The sequence below is a fragment of the Lissotriton vulgaris genome, chromosome 10, assembly GCF_964263255.1.
Source record: "Lissotriton vulgaris chromosome 10, aLisVul1.2, whole genome shotgun sequence".
Lineage (NCBI taxonomy): Eukaryota > Metazoa > Chordata > Amphibia > Caudata > Salamandridae > Lissotriton > Lissotriton vulgaris.
The window spans coordinates 728,204,533-728,219,562 of record NC_141698.1 but is presented as its reverse complement, the minus strand read 5'-3'; the positions used below and the strand labels follow the sequence as shown (position 1 = coordinate 728,219,562).

The 15,030-nt window shown below is 41.4% G+C and overlaps 1 protein-coding gene across 1 annotated transcript in view; it reads left to right on the top strand.

The window, feature by feature from the left end:
- The window catches only part of MTPAP (mitochondrial poly(A) polymerase), a 159,257-nt gene that overhangs the window by 93,542 nt on the left and 50,685 nt on the right, over nucleotides 1-15,030 (top strand). Inside the window, exon 5 of the mRNA XM_086941589.1 lies at nucleotides 7,597-7,808. Within this exon, the coding sequence (XP_086797715.1) occupies nucleotides 7,597-7,808 (212 nt within the window). The remainder of the gene's footprint in view (nucleotides 1-7,596; nucleotides 7,809-15,030) is intronic.

Here is a 15,030-nt window from a genome sequence, read left to right as displayed (position 1 = left end):
TGAATTGAATTTCAGAATCATCATGGCTTCTTTCTGTGCCAGTTTTGCCTCTAAATCACCGCCTCTTGGATCCGTCTCGACTTTCAAGATGACGGTCTACCGTAGATCACTATCTTCATGGTTCTTGATTTGCCAATGATTTACCAAGGGGGCAATGGGGACTTTTCTTTTTATCCTCGATCTATGTTGTTGAATTCTCAACCGGATCTCCTGATTGGTTTTCCCAATGTAGAGTAGATTACACGGACATTTAATCCCGTAGATAACATTTCTTGATTTGCAATTTGGGAAACAATCATGTCTCCACATTATTTCATTGTGCTCAAACATTGACCCTTCTTCAGTTAACGTGCAACAGTTGCAACCTCCGCATTTATGATGGTCTGTTACCGGTGGTAGACCAATCATCGTTCTTAACGTTGGTTGTGTTTTTATGGGCAATGCTGCTCTGACCAATTTATTGGCTATGCTTGCCTCCTTTTTTTAATGCAAATAGGGGAGGTTTTTTTAATTCTTCGCATAAATTTTTGACCAAATGCCAGTTGTTGTTTACCAACTTTTTCAATCTGTTGGAATTTGGGCAATACGTGGTGACTAGTACTATTCTGTCCATTTTTTGTTGAGATCTTTTTTCAATAAGCATTCCCTCGGAGTCCACCATGCTCTTTTCTGGGAGCGTCTTAGCAATTTTTTAGGATATCCGCGTTCAATCAGGTTAGTGGTCAATTTGTCTGCATGTTTCATGTATTCCTCCTTGTCTTGACAGTTTCTACGGATCCTTAGATATTGCCCGAAGGGCAAGTTTTCTTTTAGGCTCCGGGGGTGATTACTACTGAAGTGCAATGCTCGGTTTCTGTCCGTTTCTTTTTTGTACAACGTAGTTTTAAGACCTTCCTCCGAAGGGTATATTTCGACATCCAAAAAAGGCATTTTGTTTTTTGAATATGTTAAACTGAATTTAATCTCCTGTGTTCTATTGTTTAACCATTCATGGAAGTTTTTTAACTCGTTTTCTGGAATAGACCACACAAAGAAAACATAGTCTAGTCTATAAAACGATTCCAGTTTTTTATCCATATTCCAAACGGATTGTCGTGATAGATGAACTTTTCTTCATAGTATGACATATACAAAATAGCCAATTCAGGGGCAAAAGGGCATCCCATTGCGACACCGCCTACTTGAAAATAAAAGTCTCCATCAAAATAAAAATTTCTTTTTAGTGCGAAGCTTGCCAAATTGAATAATAAATTCGGTTGGAACCTTTTGTGGTCGTTCTCTTGTTTCTAGTATCTTTTTTTAGCACCTGTATACCATCTTCTTGCAGTATCTGTGTATACAGGGACGTGATGTCCATTGTCACCATCCAATCATTTATTTTATCAAATTCAACTTCATCTAACTTATTTATGAAGTCCATTGTATCTCTGATGTATGATTTTACATCTGGTATGAATGGCTTTAAGAAGAAGTCCACGAATTTAGATATAGGTTCCATTAGGGATTCACAACCTGAGACGATTGGGCGTCCAGGTGCGGTTTCTTTATTTTTGTGAACCTTTGGCAGTACATAAAACAAGGGAATTCTTGGATGTTGGATTTTTAAGTACTCCGATTCCTTCTTTCCGAGAAAACCTTGTTGAAATGCTTCATCTACAATAGCATGGAGTTGACCCTTAAGTTCAAGTGTGGGGTCTTTGTTGATCCTACGATAACAATTTTCATCATTTAGTTGTATTTTAACTTCATTGATATAAAGAATCCTGTCCCACAACACAACCGCTCCACCTTTATCTGCTTGTTTTACAACGATCGTTGTATCCTTTTTTAGATTAGTTAGCGCCATTGATTCAGATTTAGTGATGTTATGTTTGATCCACACGTTTTTTCTTTCCATATCGGTGATTGCTGATAAAATCGTTCTTTCAAATGTGAGTACCTCCTTTGGTATTTTGTAATTTGGAGGGCAGAATGTCGATTTTTTACGTAGGCCCGTTGTTTCCATGCTTGATTCCTGTGGGTTTTCGGCAAAAAGGTCTTTAATAGAATTTTTTGAAAAAATTCCATAGTTTCAATTTTTAGTTTAACAAAGTCCGTTCTTTTCGTAGGTACAAATGTGAGTCCTTTTTGAAGGACGCTTTCTTCGTCTTTTGTCAAAATTTTATTGGAGATATTGAAAATCAAGGAGGGTGTTAGTTCTTGTAATTTTGGTGTCTGATCGACATTTCCCATGGCTGATTGTATCTTGTTTTTCCTCTGGGTTTGGTCTGACCTCTCCCTAAAAAAGCTGATCCCTGTTGATTATGTTGGAACGATCCTCTTCTGTTATTTGTTTGTCTAGGGTCGCCGTTATCTCCCTCACTGCTAGTTCCATATGTTGATTTTCCTGTAAATGTCTTTGAGATTCAGGACGGGAGTAGAAATCCGATTGAAAAAATGGGTATACCTTTTCTAAGCTAAAATTCTTCTGATCTTTATTCGAATTGGTTGGTTTTTTGATTTATGGTATAGTCCTTAAATTCGCTGATTTCTTTTTCTACTTTTTCCAGCAGGCCTTGGGCGTCAGTAATCAATTGGTTAGTAGCAATACTAGTTTGTAGACTTTCAATCTCCTCTAATTGTACTTGGGATAATCTCTGGGCCGTTTCGATGGTTAATACCATTAAATCCCTGCTACACTTCGTTTCAATGTAGCTATAGCCCTTTTTATAAATAGGGTCCTCTGTAAAGATCACCGGTATATTTTTTACTTGTAGACCTTCAGGAATAGTGCCGGCTCTTAGGTGTTTAAGTAAAAAATGACCATGCAGATCCGTCCGGATCTGTTTTTTCTTTAATCTAAGTAGTTTTTCTGTTTCGTTTTGGTTTTGAGCTGAACCGCTTAAAGAGGCTGACGCGAAAAGGGGTGGAGCCGCTAGCAGCTTTTGTAGTGTAATTTACTCTTCATTGGGAAAACCAATCAGGAGATTAGGTTGAGAATTCAACAACATAGATCGAGGATAAAAAGAAAAGTCCCTAATGCCCCCTTGGTAAATCATTGGCAAATCAAGAACCATGAAGATAGTGATCTACGGTGAACCGTCATCTTGAAAGTCGAAACGGATCCAAGAGGCGGTGATTTAGAGGCAAAACTGGCACAGAAAGAAGCCATGATGATTCTGAAATTCAATTCAGCAATTGAAGGACTCAATGAGCTGTCAGAAATATACAAATTACAGTGAAGACACACTTTACTGCCTTATCCTTTAAAATCTGTAAGAAACAAATCCTCCTAAAATGGATCTAACTCCTGCACACAACACATCCATTATGAATATAAAAGACGCCATTTCAAGACAGGAGACCCACAATACCTCTTAAAACATACAACCAACATTAAAAGATCGCCACTCAAATATGGCACCCACATCGGATGACCCCACACCTCAAGATAAAATTGTTGGAGTCACCGAAACCAATTTGTCGTCCCTAGGACAGTTATAATAAATTACGAATATGCGGTTATCAAATAGCCCCGATGGATAATAAATAATAAAGAAGACAAAAATAGCGGATCCAAAACACCAGGGAACAGACTCCCCAGTCTAAGATGGCGACCACATTTACGATCTCAACCACATGACATTAATATAAACAGAGGCGCGTCCACGGAAATACACAGATCGGCCGGGACGGAGAGACCGGACCGCTTAACAGCGACGAAAGAAAATATAGAAAGGTAAGACCGCTTTTGACACGCCGCGCAGACTAAACGAAGTACTTTGCTAGAAAATAACACTAAACCTTCGGAAATGCGATAATCTTAAAACAGCGAAACTGACAAGACCCCGTTTTTCCTTCCAGGCACTGAACGGAGGTGTCTAGGTCATCGCCCCTAACACGAGAGGCGCTCACAAAAATTGAATTAGGTAAGAAACCTCCCGTCATATACTGTAGTGTGTAATCACGGAACATACCACTAAAATAGTACGCTATTATTCCTTTAACAGTGAAAGAATACCATCCACAGAAAATAAGTGAGTGATCTTTATATTTGTCTAGAATGGTATAGTTGGTGTTTCTTGTTCCTTTGAATTCATGGATGCTAAATACATGTTTATTATTTAGGTGGTTCCGCGTCGTTGTAAAGAAACCCTAACCAGAAACAATAATAAAGAGGTGGGATGTGGAAAGGTGGTTGTTGAACCGCAAAGCAGCTTGAAGGCTGAATTAGACGGTAAACTAATAAGAGTCCCCTCTCTTTTTTCATTTCCAGTTTACGGTCCTGATGAGAACCCCATAACAAAAGGGAGTTCGAAACGCGTAGACCTTACTATTGTTTGAACCATAAGGATAATATAAATGATATTTGTATTTGGATCGATTTACTTCAAAAACTGTATACTATGGTTCTTGTAAAAAATTATATAAATTGTACAGAAAATATTTTTTGCTATCGGGATAATTGAGTGTGTATGTGTTTTATGTGAGAAATTCGTTGAGAGAGAATGTGTATGAAAGTCATGAAAGGGTTTAATGTTGTAAAAAGTGTATGTATATAGATTGATGTTTTGTTGAAATGTTTCTTTGAAAATGAAAAAGTTGCTTAAATAAATGAAAAAATGACAAAGTAAATGAAAATTAAAATCAAAGAGATTGAATAAAATAAAATAGACTCCGCCTACATAGCGTTTAATTCGTATGTGGTTGATCTAAATAGCAATTGTGATTCATATTGGCAGCACTGGCAGTTGCATTTCAAGTAGAGCACTAGATTGTTGCCTCTGGAGTTGCACACCTCTTTGTACTGGGTGCAGCTAATTAAGCCACTTACTTCCAACAGGGTCCCACTCGTACAACTCTTGTGGCTCTTGTGTTTACACCCTTAGTAATGCATTCATTTGAGTGTTTATCCATTGTTTTAATATAGGTTTAACTCTGGTATTTACATCAGCCCATTTTACTTAACGCATATTCTGCAGTGGCACTTTTACGATTGTTTAGGGCAAAGCTTTTAAAGTAATCAAGACAGTTTTAGCATTTACCTCTGTACTCTTAACTTATTGTTTATTCTGTGGCCGTACTGTTGCAACGCATTTTAGGTATACCTAACTATATCAAGCATCTTCTGATTCTGTATGCCGATGGCCAGTATTATGATTTATCAGCCATTCTATTCCTTACGTTAATTCTAATGACAATTGAATGACGCTGGGGTATCAACTTTTAAAGTGGGTGCACCTTTATTAGAGTTCTAGCAATGGCTATTAGATTGTATTGGTTTTTAATAGCTGTGCATTTGTTCAAATACATTTAACTCCAGGGTCGAAAAGTTTTGTTTGCACATTAATCTCTAGGTGGATTTCTCGCAGTGATTCAGGTGCCTACCAATTTACACATATCTCTGAAAGGAACATCCAGCTTCGCAGCTCCATCTGTGGTTCATCAATGATCTCTACAGTGTTTATCACTTAGGTTGCTGCTGCACAAACATGATCCAAATATCCCAAAAAGCTGCAAGTTTGTAAGTAGCTTCACAGGTCTTGTTTACAGCTGTTTTATGAAGCGTCTTGGACCTGGTCATTTTACAGAACCCTCTAAGGATCATAGTTACTCTGAAAAATGTGTGCACTGAAGTTGGATCCTAGTGTTAACTCGCAGTAAACATGCCACAGAGCAGTAGTCCAATATACACTTTCAATTCAGTACTCTTCAATGTGCTTCCCATCACATATTTTGGTAGGACTCTTCATGCTAGAGAAGGAAGTTCTTTAATCCAGTCATCGGTTTTAGCATACTCTTCTTTGGCTTTGGATGGTCATGCACAATATCTGTCTGCTCTTCAGGGTACTGAATGTGGAATTGTGTGTAAGGGCCTCTCATGCTTGCCTTCCTAGGAACCTGCATCACCAAGTTGTTCACCCTTCGCCAGGATCAGATGAGGATAAGGTCAACCAACATCCTTGTTCTTCCATTGTTGAGTTTCTTTGACCACTATGAGACATTTCATTCTATATACGCGTGCAGATTTCCCCAAGCAACTTTGCGCAAATAGAACATGTGTGGGTTCTACATGGACAGAGCAGCTGTCCATCTAGAGCCCACACCCTCCTCCAGGCTCATTAGAATTGCTCCCAGTGGAAAACATGCAAACGTTCCTCTGCCCTTTTATGTGCCTGCTTATATGTATATATTATGCAGCCTGCAAAATCATATACACAGGCAACATCGTTTTTCTCCTGGCCCATCATTTAGTCTTTTCTTCACCTCCACACTACAAAACTATTTGGAAAGAATATGTCCAGAAATGCTTCTGTTTTTCTCTCTGAAAGTGTTCACAGATCTTCAAAGATACAGGGATTATCTCTCCATTCAGACATAATTTAATGATTGAAAAACAAGCTTAGGTCCTCTGTACGTGTTGCCTATAAAAATCTGTGTCTTCTCCCTACCCCCCAAATTTCCTATTACTAGGAGTCCTTGCATTTGCGCCTAATAAGGGCGGAGGGGTGGCGTAAAGGGGATTATGAGTTTTTGCGAATAAATGGATATTGGGATTATTGTGGCAATTTCCACAAGTTTTCCTAAGAATTCCAACTAGAGAATTGGCTTGCCTGAAGTAGGTCAAGTCACCAGACGAATAGCACTCACCGTGTTGTCTGCTGAGTTTAAAATTCCATTGAGCCTGTTAACTCTCAATGCCAGGCCCATTGAAAATAACATGCCACTTGTAATCACGGCCTTAACGTGAAAATGTTATGTTATGTAATCTAAATATTTAATAGAGCAAAGGCGAATCACCTCCGCCGCGGGTTTCCAGGTGCTGAACCCAGTCCCAGAGGAGAAAGGAAAAGATGAAATATGGTCATAAGATCCAGGTTTTAAGCAGCTATTTGAAGCAGACTAAATCAGAGCAGACGCGATTGTGAGGTGGAAGGAAGCTTGTTCCAATTAAAAGGGCCCCTGTAAGAGAAGGATCAACAGGCATGTTTGATTGTGCGAATTCGGCGCGAGCAGAGCATGAATTGATCCTTAGATCTCAAATGGGTCAATAAATTGAGAGTTACTTTTCGAGATATGTCGGCCCTTTACCTGAAAGAGATATGTGGACCAGGCATAGAAACTTGAAAATCGCTCCTTCCTAATGAAGCCAGTGAAATGATCTAAGCGTAGGTTTTTAGGATGTGCAAGGTGGAAGCTTGAGAACAGGACGGGCTGCGGTATTCTGAAGTACTTGTAGTCTAGACTGGTGAGAATCATTAGCCACTACCTTTAGGGCATTTCTATAATCTAGATGGCTAACCACAAGTGTCTGCGTGAGAGTCTTTCTTGTATGGAGAGGCAGCCATTGAAATACTCTTCTCAATATCCCAAAGCAGGTGCTGCATGTAGATTTCACTTGCCCTCTCATTGAGAGGATTTCGCCAATTAAAATGCCTAGGTTTTTTACCACATTTTGTCTTGAGGGGGGAGTGCCTAATTCAGGTGCCCACCAATCATTTGCAGCATATCTTCCTGTGTGGCTCAGTTGTAACATTGCATTAAGTGCTAATCCTTGTGAAATTGTAATTGATATACAATTTTTAAAGATGTAACCAGTATGCGTTTTTCCTATAGTTGCCCGGGCCCTTTTCAGTGGAATTTCAGATGAAACGAGTTTCCTCAGGAAGAGTGGCCACACAGAACATTCTTTCTGTGATTGGAGAATGCATTGACAACTTTGGCCCAGGATGTGTAGGTGTGCACAAGATCTTGAATGCTCGTTGTCCATTGGTGAGGTTTTCACATCAGCCTGCAGGGTTTCAGTGTGATCTGACGGCAAACAACAGGTAATTCTAGAATACAGAAGAACTTCTTAATGTGCCTATAAATAAGTGTTTCTGCTATTTGTTTTGTATGGTTGCTGTGAATGTTAAAGGAACACTCACTGCCTTTTTTAAATGAAGGCCCATTATGAAATTGATTCTGAGGGCTTTCGTTGGGCTGAAAATCATTAAAACTAGTACTTCTTTGTCTTAGCCTGGAAAACACTAGGACCAGGGTGGTGAATCTAGTATTGGAAGGCAATTACGGTATTTTTATCAAAAGAAGTAAGAAGTGTGTGGCTGGTATGTCATTGTAGGACTTAAAATGCAGAATAAATGTTAAATGCCATAGATTGAAAGAAAGAAATAAGCATGGGACACAGTTCTAGGTAGGTGGATGTTGAAAAGCAGGAGTGATTAAATACTACGGCTCATCACGGGTGAGTAGAAGCTGATCTGATTTAAAAGTCCACATATGGATGAACTGAGGCCCAGCATATGGGGAAGTTGCTTTAAGCAAACACACCAAGGCGCAACTCCTCCTCTCCTTAATAAGTGAATGGATTGGACAGCAGTACCTCATGGTCTACCATGTAAGGCTGCCAGGAGATTCATTCTTACGAGTAGACTGGCATTCCCTTGATGAGGAGATTGTTAAATATTGAAAGCCCAAGAGTTTGTAAGCCATATGGAAGATATTGAATCTAAGAGTTGAGCATGTGGTCATGTTAAAAGCCCTGAAGTTGTTACTCCCCATTGCGAATTTCATCAGCCTGTGTGGCTGCAGAGCAGCCCAATCTATTAAGCAATTTAAATATGTTAATCTGTTTTGTGTACCACTGACCTGAAGCCTTTATCGGTTCTTGTGCTTATCCTTTATTGTTATGTTTTCTATGCATTCTTTCTTGGTGTGAAATTCACGAGCGGACCAAGTCTCAATCTGCAGATTAGGTAGAGGGCAGTCTGAGCTTTACACAACAAGATGTGGGTCGGAGAAGTGTAAAGGGCCTAACCAGGGAAACATTTCCCAGCATTTAATACAATTCAAAAACTGCCTGGATAACACACTCTGTCTAAGCTCTCTCTCAATGTAGCTGACTCCAGTACTGACAGATTAGCTTGATGCAGGCTACGACTGCGAATGAGATGAAACGCAGACTACCTTGTTCATGACTTTTCCCAAACATGGGCCATCAGTCTGTTATCCCCCTGACAAGATTTCCGCTCTGTTGTTGAAAGGAAAAAATGCAGGCTAGGAATCGGTCAGCCAAGTTGTTTCTTCCTACATCACAATTCGCTGAAGTAACTCGCTGAAGCACGACGTGGCTGCTCGAGCCTCCATTGGCCAACACACCACAAATGATGCATTGTGAGTCCTTCAGGAGAAACGAAATTATTCTAAAAGCACAATAAGTCACATTTTGAAGATGGCAGTAGTTTACACTTAAATGCAAAATCACAAGTGGGAAGGAATGATGGCCCTTATCTGCAACAAAGAAAACAATTAAGATTTTTGTTGATACAGTATATAATGATTATTTGTTTGAGTGAGTTCCTAGCTACATTGGTAGCAGAGCACTTTACAGTATGAAATTTCAGTTACATTTGAACATCTTTATAACTTCACCTTCCTAATGGATTCTGGTGGGATCGGCGTAATTGGGACCCAACCACAAGTTAGGAGACTATTATGGTAGAAATATCCAGAAAACATTCATTTTAATATCTTTCTGAAAGTGTAGAGGCTTGGAATTGTTCTTACGGATTCTGGGATCTGGTCTAATATCCTCAAGGTTAGTCAGGAAAAAGCCTGCTTTGCTGACATGGTTTTCTTCTTTCTTTTTTTTTTTGGATTACCCTCGTCAGTCTTGCTTGCGTACAGTGCCAGATGGACTTGTATTGATTGATAAACAATTTCCTATTTGGTGATTTATTGTTTTCTTTTCCTTTGAGTTTATATGAAATATAGGTTCGAGGCATATGGGCTGCAGATGGTACATTATGAATAGATCACCATCTGGTGTTGGGCTCGGATGATTGCACTTTGTTTTTCTCTTGGAGAGTCTTTTGTATCTTGGTGACTCCTCCCTTGGTTGGTAGTGCGCATGGGCATCGGCTCCATCCTTAGATTGTTTTTTTCCGCCATCGGGTTCGGATGAGGATCGAGACGCTCCAGATCAACTTCAGAAGAAAGTGATTTATCGGCGCGTATTCCCTTTCCAATTCGACGGTATTGTTATCGAACGCGTTCATTTCCATTCCGACGCGTTGCAAATTCAAAATCGAAGAGAAAAACTTGGATCTACGTTGAAGAACAGGAGGCCTTTCTCGACGCAGTCAAGCCCGGAGTCCATGGAAAGGACTCCATTCAAAAAATGTCCAACGTGTGGTGCTAAGTTCCCACACAAGGACCTACACGAGGTGTGCAACCTCTGTCTATCGCCTGAACACGAATCCAGGGACTGCGAAGCCTGTGCAGCATTCTCCTCCAAGCTAACGATTAGAAATCGTCGAGCTCGAAGACACGAGGTTTCCAGAATGCAGGCGGAAGCGATCCCGGAGCTGTTCGGAGACAAGCACATCGAGGAAGAAGAGGACCAGTCGAGGTCGGAAGGGGACCAGTCGGAGGTTGAAGAACTCATCGAGCAACAAACCGTGAGTGACGACGTCCCCTTACCGAAAAATCGACCCCGTGCGGTAACGACCCCGCCCTCGGGCCCGGTCAAACCGCTGAAAAAAGTTTCCGACGCCCCGCCCTCGGGCCCGGCAACGAAACCGAAACTGAAACCGAAACACTCGGACTCCCACCATGTCGGATCCGAGAAAAGGGCGACATCAACTTCGGCACCGAGGCTACATACAAAGGAGAGCTCGGTATCGAAACATTCCATGTCGAAACATAAATATGACTTATCGCCCAAGATACACTCGATACCCAGAAAGTCGGAATCGAGCAGACATTCGGTGTCGAAGACCACAAGATCTGACGATCGAAAACAAAAGCACCTCTCGGAACCAGGACCTTCGGTACCGATTCAGGAGCAACAGACAGATCCCAAACAAAAGATCTTGTTTATTGATCCACAAACTGGGAAAGTGGTCACGAAGAAGAGAAAGAGTGAACAGTCAGAAGATAAACCTCTTCCTTCAAAGAAGAGAACAATGGGGACGAATATAACTCCTCCTGCTTCTCCTCGTCCTAGAGTCACACCCTCTTCTCCTATTCCTCACAGTAGGCCAAATATTCCTACACCTTCCACACCAAGACCAGCTACACCTCAGTCAGATGTAGACAGTGATCTAGGGGAGGGAGAACCTCAAGGGGATGACGAAACTATCCCAGATGAGGAGGACCCATGGGAAAATTATGATGTAGGGTCAGATGAGGACAACGACCCAGAGCTATATCCCTCAAAGCCTTCACCACCTGATGATAACACAGGTTTTGTGCAGCTCATTAATAGGGCAGCAAAATATCACAAACTAGATATGCATACAGAACCTCAAATAGAGGATTTCTTGTTAGAGACTCTACCTAATGCACAAAGAACATCAGGTACTCTTCCTATGTTGAAGGGTCTTCTTAGTCACACAGAGGAAATATTTGAAAACCCAGTGAGAGCCAGGGTGTTAAACCCAAGAATTGATAAAAAATACAAAGCGGCTCCAAAGGACCCAATATTTATTAGAGGGCATGTACCTCTAGACTCGCTGGTGGTCTCAAACGCTCGTAAAAGAGCAAACTCATTATCTACAGGAGAGGCTCCTCCACCAGATAAAGAGTCGAAGTTGATAGATGCATCAGGCAAAAGAGTAGCATCACAGGCAGGGAATAGCTGGCGTATAGCCAATACACAAGCACTACTCGCACGTTACGACAGGGCACATTATGATGAGTTAGAAAAACTTCTCACACATCTCCCAAAAGAACATCAGAAAAAGGCAGATCAATTAATACAGGAAGGTAAAATAATAACCAATACTTCCATTAAGTGTGCATTAGACGCAGCAGACACTGCAGCAAGATCTATTAACACCAGTGTCATGCTAAGAAGGCATGCATGGCTTAGAATCTCAGGATTCAAACAAGAAGTACAAACAGCCCTACTGAACAAACCATTTGATCAGAAGACATTGTTTGGTTCAAGCATAGACGAGACATTAGAAAAAATGAAGAAAGATACGGAAACGGCTAAGTCAATGGGAGCATTGCAACAGCCAACACACAGAGGTTCCTTTCGTAGATCCACCTATAGAGGGGGCTCAAAGAACACAGGAACGAATCAGCAATCCACATCTTTCACATCAACATCACCCAGAGGTAATTCAAGAGGCAGTTACAGAGGTAACAACAATAAGGGTAGAGGCCGCGGAAATAATAACAACCGCAACGCCTCAACACCAAAACAGTGACTTCATAGAGCTCCCCCCAGACCACATAACACCGGTCGGGGGACAGCTATCACAGTTCCTACCTGTCTGGGAAAACATCACGTCAGACAAGTGGGTGAAACAAATTATCCAACATGGTTATTGCCTAGAACTCACAGCTACCCCACCAAACATCCCCCCCAAACAGCGTCCAATGAGTCAAGATCATCTGACATTGTTAAGAGAAGAAGTTCTAGCACTTCTACAAAAGCATGCAATAGAGAAGGTCCCAAAAGATCAACAAGGAACAGGAGTATACTCTCTATACTTCCTGATCCCCAAAAAGGACGGGTCCCTAAGACCAATATTAGACCTCAGACCTCTCAATGCTTACATAAATTCGGAGCATTTCCACATGGTCACGCTCCAACAAGTACTCCCTTTACTGAAGAAAGGGGACTTTCTTTCTACACTGGATCTAAAAGACGCTTACTTTCATATCCCAATTCACAAAGCCCACAGGAAATACCTAAGGTTTGTGTTAGAAGGACAACACTATCAGTTCAAAGTCCTTCCGTTCGGTGTCACAACAGCACCAAGAGTTTTCACAAAATGTCTAGCTGTGGTGGCAGCACACCTAAGAAGACAACGAATACATGTCTTCCCATACTTGGACGATTCGCTAATAAAGGCCAAGTCAAAGGAAGAATGTCTTCACAACACACAGAAGACAATTCAATTGCTGCACCACCTAGGGTTCACGGTGAACTACAAAAAATCACACCTGCAACCAAACCAGATTCAGCAATACCTGGGGGCTACAGTAGACACAGAAAAGGCAATAGCATACCCCAACCCAATCAGAGTACAGACAATGGTCGGGTTAATACAAAGATTTCAACCACAACACTCACTACCAGCACGAGTGTTTATGCAACTATTAGGCATGATGTCCTCCTGCATACTGCTAATACCACATGCCAGACTACAAATGCGCCCACTACAAGAGTGTCTAGCGACACAGTGGAATCAGGCTCAAGGTCAGATTACAGATCTGGTGTTGGTAAACGACCGGACGTATCACTCTCTGAAGTGGTGGAACACAGAAAACATTTCCAAGGGACGGTCGTTCCTAGAGCCAATTCCACAAGTGATAATAACAGCGGACGCATCGCTCTCCGGATGGGGAGCGCATATGGACAGATACACAGTGCAGGGGAAGTGGAGTGTGCAGCAAAAGAAACTGCACATCAACTACCTAGAACTATTAGCAATATTTCTAGCACTAAAAGCTTTCCAAATGCAAATAACAGGCAAAGCAGTCCTGATCAGAACAGACAACATGACTGCAATGTATTATATTCAAAACAGGGGGGGACACACTCTCTCCAACTGTCCAGACTAGCACAGGACATATGGAGATGGGCCATTCCTCAAAAGATCTACCTGTTAGCGGAACACCTACCAGGAGTTCAAAATCAAATAGCAGACATCCTAAGCAGACAGTCAGAACAAGTACACGAATGGGAGCTGCACGACCAAATACTACAGCCATTCTTCCAAAAATGGGGGCAACCAGAGATAGATCTGTTTGCCAATCATCAGAACGCAAAATGCAAAGAATTCGCATCCAGGTACCCACACCAACGGTCCCAGGGCAATGCACTGTGGATAAATTGGTCCAACAAATTTGCTTACGCGTTCCCTCCTCTACCACTAATTCCGTTACTGGTTCGGAAACTGCAGCAACACTCAATGACAATGATACTAGTGGCACCCACGTGGGCAAGACAGCCGTGGTTCACCACGCTGCTACAACTCTCACAAGTACCACATCAAAAGCTAAGGTTATTACCCATGCATCTCACACAGAACCATGGAGAAATAATGCACCCAGATCCCAAACAACTGAACCTAGCGATCTGGCTCCTGAGGTCATAGAGTTTGGGTATTTAGATTTACCACCAGAATGCATGGAAATCATTAAACAAGCAAGACGTCCTACCACCAGAGCATGCTATGCAGCAAAATGGAAGAGGTTTGCTATACACTGTAACAGTAAGCACATCAACCCTCTGGACGCATCCACTAAACAAATCATTTGCTATTTATTACACTTACAGCAATGTAACCTAGCATATACCTCTATCAGAGTTCATCTCGCAGCCATAGCGGCGTACCTACAAAACAGGCAACATCTGTCACTGTTTAAAGTACCAGCAATTAAAGCTTTCATGGAAGGACTCAAAAGAGTCATTCCACCAAGAAGACCACCTTCCCCAGTCTGGAATCTCAACATAGTGCTTACCAGACTAATAGGGCCACCCTTTGAACCTATGCATAGGTGTGAAATACAATTCCTCACATGGAAGGTGGCCTTCCTCATAGCTATCACGTCACTTAGAAGAGTAAGTGAACTGCAGGCTTTTACGATCCAAGAACCATTTATGCAGCTACACCAAAATAAAGTGGTTCTTAGAACAAACCCAAAATTCTTACTGAAGGTTATTTCAGCATTCCACATCAATCAGTCAGTGGAATTACCGGTTTTCTTTCCAAAACCACAAACAGTAGCTGAAAGAGCCCTACATACATTGGATGTTAGAAGGGCCATATTGTACTATATAGAAAGAACACAAACTTTCAGAAAGACAAAACAGCTATTTGTTGCGTTTTCTCCTACACATAAAGGCAATCCCATCTCCAAAGCGGGCATTGCCAGATGGATTGTAAAATGCATTCAAATATGCTACTTAAAGGCAAAGAGAACATTAACTGTACCTCCTAGAGCTCACTCTACACGTAAACTAGGAGCATCTATGGCATTTCTGGGAAACATTCCACTAGATGACATATGCAAAGCGGCTACCTGGGT